General features: G+C 40.5%; 1 protein-coding gene across 3 annotated transcripts in view; it reads right to left on the bottom strand.

The window, feature by feature from the left end:
- Nucleotides 1-729: 729 nt before the first annotated feature.
- LOC106562144 (secretory carrier-associated membrane protein 5) overlaps nucleotides 730-10,594 on the bottom strand; it is a 9,966-nt gene continuing 101 nt past the window's right edge. The window contains exons 1-7 of one of the 3 annotated variants that reach the window (XM_014126790.3): nucleotides 10,478-10,594; nucleotides 9,853-9,908; nucleotides 9,521-9,646; nucleotides 6,399-6,555; nucleotides 6,016-6,117; nucleotides 4,736-4,853; nucleotides 730-4,542 (exon numbers count right to left, since the gene is read on the bottom strand). The exon at nucleotides 10,478-10,594 is cut by the window's right edge and continues 101 nt beyond it. In XM_014126790.3, coding sequence (XP_013982265.1) covers nucleotides 4,351-4,542; nucleotides 4,736-4,853; nucleotides 6,016-6,117; nucleotides 6,399-6,555; nucleotides 9,521-9,646; nucleotides 9,853-9,859 — 702 coding nt within the window. In that variant the 5' untranslated portion in view covers nucleotides 9,860-9,908; nucleotides 10,478-10,594 and the 3' untranslated portion in view covers nucleotides 730-4,350. Of the gene's footprint in view, nucleotides 4,854-6,015; nucleotides 6,118-6,398; nucleotides 6,556-9,520; nucleotides 9,647-9,852; nucleotides 9,909-10,477 lie in introns of all 3 variants that reach the window. The other 2 variants (XM_082957765.1, XM_082957766.1) reach the window with 2 other exon arrangements.

Here is a 10,594-nt window from a genome sequence, read left to right as displayed (position 1 = left end):
TCTGCACAGAGACGGTGGGTAAACAAGTGACATGAATAACTTCCAGACAGCAAGTTAGAGATTGAAACGGGATCTTAAAGAGGCAAATAGCAGTTGAATCAATAGCAAAGTGATGTTCCTGCTCCCTGTTTCGGTAAAAAGCTGAGGGATGGGGCTGGAGATAACACCAGAGCTAACACTGTCCATTATAAAAAATATATATAATTTTCACCATGTTTTTCGTCTATATCTTGTTTGTTTACAATTACTTTCTTAACAAACATTGGAGTAAAACAAGCTAATTGTTTGGGGTCGTACCGACAGTTGAACTAAGCTCATGAGGCATTTATAAGTTATATTCTTCAAGATTCAATGGGTACATATCAATAATTCATTAATTGAAGTCAACAAATTGATAGCAACTGCAGATTCCCCTGGAATTTGTAACATATCATACGGATTGCAGGAGGGGGTGTCACATATCATATGAAATGGATGATTTTGTACACAATAGCACACCATTTTCGGGGACCAGTTTTGGCTCGTGAGCGCTACTTTCAAAACTACCGGCTGAAATTATACAACACCTTCATAACGCATATTTAACTGCCTGGTTCCAAAATCAGCATGGGACTGGAGAGCTATTACAGTGACAGCAACTAACAGACAGTCCAACTAACACTCATACCATGACTCCACTTCCCAACAACACACAGTGAAGACACACAAAGACCAGAAAATGTATATATGTTCATGGCGTAAAATGGAATAGAGTTTGTTTAATGTCCGTAAGGGAAATCAAAACATAAAATGACAAGACAACATTTTTAAATGTACGTAACAATTACACTTTAGAATAAAAGTCCCCTTCTAACTGTGCTTCAGAATACTGTCTAGTTGTCTCTCCGAGATGACCACACAATCTCACATGATCAGCATAAGGAGGATATCCCACTGGTACAATGATCTCCCACACATTTAATGACATGGACATGACAAAGAAGCAACAGCTGGTCCTGTATGAGCTGTGGTGGTTGCACATGAATGTGTACCAGGGGAAAACTTTGGTCAATGCTTCTGCTTGATTACTGCAGAGATGGAGCTTATTGAATACTGATTATATCACAGTTTAAGGTAACAGTGCTCTACACACCTTTACATCAGTCGCAGGCTAATCTAAGCCCAAACAAATGTACTTACAAACACATCCCTTCCATAGTCAAGGGTTATCTGCATAGCTTACACCACAGTTCCTACACATAGCTGATTCCTTTTAGATGTAGGAGAGAAAAGAAGTATAGGTTTGGGAGATTTCTCTAAAGTAATGTGCATACTGTAATAATGTTGAATACAGCTACTTGAGGGGTTAAGAGGCCTTGGGATATATAGATTAGGCCAGGTTAGTGATCTAGCTAGAACATGAACTAACCAGGGAAACACTGTTTTTCTACTGCTCTCTCTCTCTCCTTCCCTCAATACGAGCCCATTTAGGTCATTTTCAAACCCCTACTAACCCAGAGAAAGTGGCACCCATAACGTGCCATAAATGTCTCTCTTTCCCCTACAGCGTAAAGCACACTGTAATGTGTTCACGGGGACCGCCTGCTCAGCCGTCTGCCCCTGTGAGAGAGAGAGAGGTGGCAGGAGAGCAGTATGAGCCAGGCTGAGGCTGACTGGAGCCCACTTAGATGTAAGGCTCTATCTCTCCCTTCCTTCCTGGTCACATGTAGCTACTACCTGGGAACAGCAGGAACCATTGAGCTGTTGACTGAATACTGACTAAGCTATAGACCTAAAGTCTACTGTATGAATAGACAGACGACTGAGTGCAGGCAGCTTGTATATCAGGGATTTTCTCTCACACAAATAAAAGGAACCATCGGCGCCCCTCTGTGGTCAAACAATCGTACAACAAGACATACAATGCAACGTTGCTGTCTAACATTGTCAACCCTAGACAAGACGTTAACTACACACGTTTAAAAAAGAGCACCCTCTAAGACATGTAGACATTCAATACAAAACACAATGAGAAATCCTAGCAATTAATTTATAGCTCACATTCATTAATTTACATTAGATGTTACATGTCTATCTAAAGCAGAGCTCTCCAACCCTGTTCCTGGAGATACCCTCCTGTAGGTGTTCCTTCCAACCCCAGTTGCAATTGACTTGATTCAGATGATCAACCAGCTAATTATTAGAATCGGGTGTGCTAGATTAGGATTGGAGCAAAAACGGTAGCGCTCTCCAGGAACAGGCTTGGAGAGCCTTCTTCTAAAGACATTTTGTACAATAGTCCCCTAAAAAGAGTTCTGTGTTTTGGTACGCATTCATTACTTCATTCATTACTTCATTCATTACTTCTCAGACTTTCAGAAGAAAGTCCCATTTCCATGACTGTGGATAATGAAAATGCGACTGGCCTGTAGTCTTTCAGCTCAGGCCTAGGAGCTGGTAGCACACAGTTATCTCTCCATTGAAGCTCTTTAAAACAGCCTCTGAGCTAGCCTGATGAAAGATATCAGCGTAGACAGTGAGCCCCAGGGACACCAACACCAACGTCCAGGCCAAACTCAAAGGAAGTGGACTTCCAAATCTCGCTACCTCCTCAGTATTAAATCAAAGGTAGTGCATACTACGAATATGATCAAAACAGGAGTATCAAAATTCAGATGTCAGTAGGAAAATGTGGGATACTGACATTTTGAGGACGTTCACACATTCAGTAGTTGAGTGCTGCTCTAATATAAAGTTTAAAGGGTTATAATAAGTTATAAGTAAGAGATAAGAGCGTACTTTTCTACACATCTCTATGTAATGTAACTACAGTACATACTGGCCTCATTTAGCTCACAGTAATACCTTGTTCAAGTTACAGAATGAATCAAATTAAACTAATACCCCTGAGGCAACAGGATTATGGTTTCATTTTAAATACATATTATATAAGCTATCAAAAATATACACATGGACGTACAGGGAAAAGGTTCACAGTATGTGTCCAGTGTTTATAGCTTTGCTTTACCTGAGAATCACAAAGCAACCTGATGGTTCAGAGGAGAGTCCTTTTTGTTCAATCAGCTGGCATTCACTAGTATACAAAGTAATTCATTCTTAAAATACATAGTTATTACCAAGTAAGCTATCTCCTACTGTACATAAACACCCCTGGTAAAATATTAAAGTTATCTCAGTGCTACATTCTGTAATAAAACGTTTTTATCCGCTTTGAAATTTCATTAGATAAAAAAAAAAGTTCATAGTACTGCACTCAAACACAGTCTTACATGGCTCTCTTCCTACAGCCAGTGACTACATTTATTCACGGCAAAACCTAGAGTCCAGTAACTTACTGTAAAAAAACTCATCTATAATTGAAATACTATATCATGAGCATGACTTTACAAGTCATGAGCAGGAGGAGGCTACCAAAAACCAAAACCGAAGACCATCTAGGAGAGGATAGTGGGTGATCCGAATGAGCTCTGACAAGCAGAGTTGGTGCTGTGTGCATGTGGCCACAGGGCCCTGCTAACACAGTGACATAAGATAGGGACACATCGTTGATGTGACGTGTCAAAACAAAGCAGCGGAAACAGAAATATGACATCACGCAGTAGAAACCAGATACTGTAATTGAGTGTAGATGCTGAGAACATGAAATGTCTTTCGTTATGGGTGTTCAGAGTCAACTGGTATAGTGTGGTAGTGTAGTGTAGTACCCTATAGCAGGGGTATATCGCTAGCAACAACAGAATAAATGATTACAGTAGAAAAGAGGAGAATGTCTTCTTTCTAATGATGTCAACATTATTTCTTAACTCCTAATATTAAGCAAATTACACTTATTGGAGCCAATTACACTCACCGGAATATCTGACATAGGCTACCAGTGTGTCAAGTGTTGCTGGCTGCTGGTAAGCTTTCTTGACTTAGACAAACATTTTTACTAACATATGGCTAACCTTTGTGTAGCCAGCTAAACAGCAGTTCTTAGTGAAAATGTGTTTGGAGTTACCTTTCAAGCTAATAGGCTACGTTAGAGTTTACACTTCCTTTCCCAATTACAATAATGAAAAACGATCTACCAAATCTATTCATTTTTTAAATGTTGATTACTTCTCCTTGACATTATCATTCACTAGATGCTAAGACAAGACAAGTGAGAAGAAAACAAATTGCTAACGTATGATGGGGTCCCTGGGTTGCCGGTTTGCCTGGGAGAGGGTCCCTGGGCATAAAAAGGTTGAAGACCCCTGCCCTTTAGAAAGAGCTGTTGTGATAAAGACACACTTTTTGGGGATGGGATAAACAGATACCAAACTCCTGCTCATGTTTTGACATGCTTCCCTCCCTCCACTTTATCCCCTACATCTGGTTGTCATTGTACTGTGGGGTGTTGCTGGAGTACTGCTGGTCCGGGATCATGGCCCCCGTGGCGGCTCCCATAGCTGCCTGCTGCGCTGCCTGCTGGATGTGGGGGTTCTTCCAGGCCCCTGTGGTCCACTCCTCCTGGGCCTTGCCTATGCTGCCCCCGCTGCCACGGTAGAAGTTATGGACCTGGAGAAAGGGAGCAGAGGGACCACAGGAAAACTTCAGGCTGTACATAAAGATGACAGAGAGCAATGGAGACCTTTGTTGCTGCCCTATGCAGCCGGCACAATGGGCATGAGTGACTGACATAAAGATCACCATACACATCTTCATGCTGTACGTGTCCCATGGTTGTGACGGAACACAGATACAAACTTGCCTTGGTGAGGGCAATGAAGGACAGCGTTGCCGTGGCAGTGAAAAAGAGGGTGGGGATGAGCATCAGCAAGGCGATCCAAAGGTTGTAGCTGAAGAAAGAGATGGTGGCCAGCCAGCCGCTGAGAGATGTAGAGAAGAAGAAGACAGTTACCTTTTGCTCCTGTACACTGAGTATACCAAACATTAGGAAGACCTTCCTAACATTGAGTTGCCCCCCCCCCCCCCTCCCCCTCCCCCTCCCCCTCACCTTATGCCCTCAGAACAGCCTCAGTTCGATGGGCATGGACTCTACAAGGTGTCAAAAGCGTTCCACCGGGATGCTGGCCCATGTTGATGCCTCCCACAGTTGTGTCAAGTTGGCTGGATGCCCTTTTGGTGGTAGACCATTCTTGACACAAACCGGTGCGCCTAGCACCTACTAACATACCCCGTTCAAAGGCACTTAAATATTTTGTCTTGCCCATTCACCCTCTTAATGGCACACAATCCATGTCTCAACAGTCTCAAGACTTAAAAATCTTCTTTAAAAAATCCTTCATCTACACTGATTGAAGTGGATCAATAAGGGATCATAGCTTTCATCTGGATTCACCTGATCAGTCTCACAGAAAGAGCAGGTATTCTTAATGTTTTGTACACTCAGTGTACGTCTACACGAGAAATTATTCATGAGAACACTGATGCACTGAAGTTAAAGCTAAAACTATCATTGATGCTGAAATAAGACCATTATCATCCTCATCATCGTCATGGCAATGGTATCAATAGTAAAGTAGTCCACTTCACAAAATAGTGGAAGACATGACGCTATAACGAAGAGTTGAATTTAAAATGACAGCGATCATGATCACTTTATGTAGCAGGCTAATATCATGGATCAGCCTTAAAAAAAGTTTTATATCCCACACATAAAACCATCAATTTCTGAATGTTGACATTTATACACTTTATGGAAGCTGCCATTACAATTAAATCTGCTAATCAAAGTGACATTTGGCCCTTAAACTTTAATGACAGAATGAAGTCATAAATGTTCTGAGTGAGGCTATTTCCTGACTGTCTTCTATCGCATTGTTAATGATATGACGGGGTGTGGTAATGCAGGAGGTTATACTGCTGTTGTTTTAAAGACATAAATGTTTTGGCTAAACAGAGTTTGTCGGTAACACAATAACTTTCATTTATAATACTTTATGGAACATTTCTAAGCGTTTATACATGTGTATAATCATTTATAATGGGCTTATTATTGAAGGTGATTTGAATGTGTAACCAGTTTACCAGTTTCCCCAGCCTGGGATCCCTATGCACTGGATAATACTGATGCCCACCTGGGCCATGAACACAAAGAAGAACGCCATGAAGTTGAACGAGCTGTCAGTCCTAGGAGAACAACAAAAGGAATTGTATGTACACATACACACAACACATTATACAGTGTGGTACTTGTTAATAAGTAAATCCCTTTTCAAGATTTCTCTTGGCGGTAACTGATTTCCCTTGACTGATGGTATATCACTATGATAAAGCATAATGGTGTCAGTAAGATTGGGGGGTTTTCCTGATCACATAGCCTGATCAAGAAAAACTATGGGCCCTAGTTATAGCTTAAAAGGATCTAGTGGTACTTGGATACCTTATGGATGTTTCTGAAATCCACTTACTTGAAGGCCTTGTAGATGGGCCTGAACCAGCACGCATAGGAACAGGGGGTGAAGAGAATCAACCATATGATGGCCATGCCAAAATTAGTCACGCCCCCTCCACCCAGCATCCACACAAAGCAGCCCACCAGATTCACAGCCAGGGTGATTGCATGCACTATAAAACACACCACCAAGAAAACACATTGTTATACACACCAGTAGAACAATGCAAAAGTATAATATAACACCAGTCAGGGAACCAGCTCTCAGATAAATGATCACTTTCTGTCCACTCCGGTTCCTTGAGTGCCCTTTCTGCAGGTGTCCAAATGTTCTTTCTCTTCTCTGTTTTGCTCTAAGTCTCAGTAATCTAGCAAACCTACTCTTCTTAAGAACGAATTGGTTGTAATTTAAAGCACTGCGTGAGCTAGAGGTTCAGTTCCAGCCTGCTCCACAGAACTGCCACGGGCAGCCAATCAGCTTTAATTACTGGTCCACAAAGGGAAGAGATATCCCTTCATCCAAGCAACAAACCCAACCAGCTCTATAATAATAGACCCATTAAGTGATTAGTCTTTTACAAACCCAACCAGCTCTATAATAATAGACCCATTAAGTGATTAGTCTTTTACAAACCCAACCAGAGCTATAATAATAGACCCATTAAGTGATTAGTCTTTTACAAACCCAACCAGAGCTATAATAATAGACCCTTTAAGTGATTAGTCTTTTACAAACCCAACCAGAGCTATAATAATAGACCCATTAAGTGATTAGTCTTTTACAAACCCAACCAGAGCTATACTAATAGACCCATTAAGTGATTAGTCTTTTACAAACCCAACCAGAGCTATAATAATAGACCCATTAAGTGATTAGTCTTTTACAAACCCAACCAGAGCTATAATAATAGACCCATTAAGTGATTAGTCTTTTACAAACCCAACCAGAGCTATAATAATAGACCCATTAAGTGATTAGTCTTTTACAAACCCAACCAGAGCTATAATAATAGACCCATTAAGTGATTAGTCTTTTACAAACCCAACCAGAGCTATAATAATAGACCCATTAAGTGATTAGTCTTTTACAAACCCAACCAGAGCTATACTAATAGACCCATTAAGTGATTAGTCTTTTACAAACCCAACCAGAGCTATACTAATAGACCCATTAAGTGATTAGTCTTTTACAAACCCAACCAGAGCTATAATAATAGACCCATTAAGTGATTAGTCTTTTACAAACCCAACCAGAGCTATAATAATAGACCCTTTAAGTGATTAGTCTTTTACAAACCCAACCAGAGCTATAATAATAGACCCATTAAGTGATTAGTCTTTTACAAACCCAACCAGAGCTATAATAATAGACCCATTAAGTGATTAGTCTTTTACAAACCCAACCAGAGCTATAATAATAGACCCATTAAGTGATTAGTCTTTTACAAACCCAACCAGAGCTATAATAATAGACCCATTAAGTGATTAGTCTTTTACAAACCCAACCAGAGCTATAATAATAGACCCATTAAGTGATTAGTCTTTTACAAACCCAACCAGAGCTATAATAATAGACCCTTTAAGTGATTAGTCTTTTACAAACCCAACCAGAGCTATAATAATAGACCCATTAAGTGATTAGTCTTTTACAAACCCAACCAGAGCTATAATAATAGACCCATTAAGTGATTAGTCTTTTACAAACCCAACCAGAGCTATAATAATAGACCCATTAAGTGATTAGTCTTTTACAAACCCAACCAGAGCTATACTAATAGACCCATTAAGTGATTAGTCTTTTACAAACCCAACCAGAGCTATAATAATAGACCCATTAAGTGATTAGTCTTTTACAAACCCAACCAGAGCTATACTAATAGACCCATTAAGTGATTAGTCTTTTACAAACCCAACCAGAGCTATAATAATAGACCCATTAAGTGATTAGTCTTTTACAAACCCAACCAGAGCTATAATAATAGACCCATTAAGTGATTCGTCTTTTTTCATATCAGGCAAAGAAACAAAGTGAAGGCTAGAAGTATTTTAATTGGTTAAGTTGTGCAAAAAATACTTTTGAGTTTTCTGTGCAATCCTGTCTATTCTTGACCAATACATCTAATGTAACAAGGGTGACTATTCAATGAGGTGAGTTTCAGGGTTTTTTAAATACAAGTTTTTTAAATACATTTTAGAATGACTGAAATCATAGACACATAAACTCATAGAAACATCAAACATGCAGAGCAAGCACAACACGCAAAAGAAAGGACATAACAGATTATTCCATCAACACTGTTATTGGTGTGTAAGTGCAAACACAGAGGTACAGAATACCTGTTTACATGTTTATCACTTAATGGGGGGGATCTGCAGAGACAATAAAAGATAAGTAATTAAATGTGAAGAAGGAGCAGCGTATGCATCATCCCACGGGCCTGGATGACAGATACACTAGTGAAGGCAGATACTCAGTGAATTTCAGAAAAATGTAAATAGTGATTTTTAGATAAAATTATACGAAATATATTCACGTCACTAAATAATTTAGTCCGTGCTCGTGCTCGTTAAAAAAAAAGCTCTTCCCTCATCTTAAACGGCACCGACCACCACCGACATACACATATCCAGTTACAGCAGAACACCCTCTGTCATTCTTTGTAGCTGTGGTGGATGAAGACAACCCATGTGGCATGGGAGAGGTTAACTGTCAGCTCCCATGTGTTCACCACAATGATCTAATCTAAACAGTAGGCTACACTGGAGAGAGGGCTACACAGAAACTCTGCACAGAGGGGAAACTTGTTTCACACTATTGTGGCTTCCTGAACCGTACTGTCCTGGCACACTTATTTTCCTTTTACACGTTGCTTTCCAGCACAGTTCCAGCAACTATAGTTGATGAGTAATCAGGCCAGCGCAGTGCAGCTTGGCTAGGCTCTCTTGGCTCAGCTCAGTAGTGTGAAAGAAGTATAACAGTGCAATAAAAGATCATAACCCCTAAATATGTGGACTCTATAACAGAGTGGCTGACTAGAGTTGTTCTAGTATGGGCTGTGGGTAGTGGGCAGTGGGTAGTGGGCTGTGGGTAGTGGGCTGTGGGTAGTGGGCTGTGGGTAGTGGGCAGTGGGCACTCACAGATCCACAGGTGGTAGAGTCTCTTGCACATGGTGCGATGCTGTTCAGGGATCTCCTCATCAAAGTTCTGGTAGAAACATGGCTGCAGGGGGATGAACCCCGGTATTGGAGGGAAGTTATTCTCTGCTGGAGAAATGGCAATCATTTCATGAGTCAATAATACATTGGTAGCATTGGCAGGTGTGTCATGTTAGGCTAGATAATGTTGTTTGTATGATTGGTTGGTTGATGAGAGTCAAACATTAAAAGTAAATGACTTTCGTCGAACACCATGATAATGTACCAAAACATATGCATACTGTGTGTCAATTTTAATTAACGCAAATCCTTACCAGCCATCACTGTTGGTTTTGTTGTTCAGATTGTTTTGGTCCTCAATCTCTTGAACCTACAAATAAAGAAAGTGTAACTTGTAAATGCAGTCATTCTAAAACTCAGTAACAATCAGCTTTTGCACTCACTGGAGAAATGTATTTGCACATTATATTAGTAGGCCTAACATAATAATTGAACAAAGACTACTGACAGAAAGAGATCGATCAATTATGCCAGTGTGCAGCTTATGTGTGACACCACTTGTGACATACTGTAGCTTTTATCCAGTGTTTTCAAGATCTATAATCTCAACGATGTCACTTGTCACATTCGACTGAAGAGATTTGCTGACACACACACACAGACGTGTTGGTGGCATCGGCTCAATGGTGACTCTTCAGGGTTTAAGAACTGGGATCCTTCCGGTGTGCGAGTAAAAGTGGAGACTTACTAAATCAGCCAGAGTCTTCATAGCCTAACATTCGTGGTGTTTTGATTTGAATTCGCTGAATAGACCGATATACTACCGGTACTCGCTTCAAGTCAACCCTTTATCTTTGAAATTAGTGCTATCCTGTTTGGGATCATCGGACCCTAAAGGCCTGGCATTACGGACTTCCATCGGAAACATAATCTGCTTACCTCCTCCTGTCCTGAGCGCACTGTTGCTATTTACAATGTTCTGTCCCTTGGCTGCATGCTATCAGTTTCACCTCATCGAATATGAGGAATGACAAAGCTTGATAATGAGGAGATAAA

Source organism: Salmo salar, chromosome 11, assembly GCF_965601325.2.
Source record: "Salmo salar chromosome 11, fSalSal1, whole genome shotgun sequence".
NCBI lineage: Eukaryota > Metazoa > Chordata > Actinopteri > Salmoniformes > Salmonidae > Salmo > Salmo salar.
Note: the sequence above shows the minus strand (reverse complement) of the source record. Positions and strands in the feature narration are given on the sequence as shown.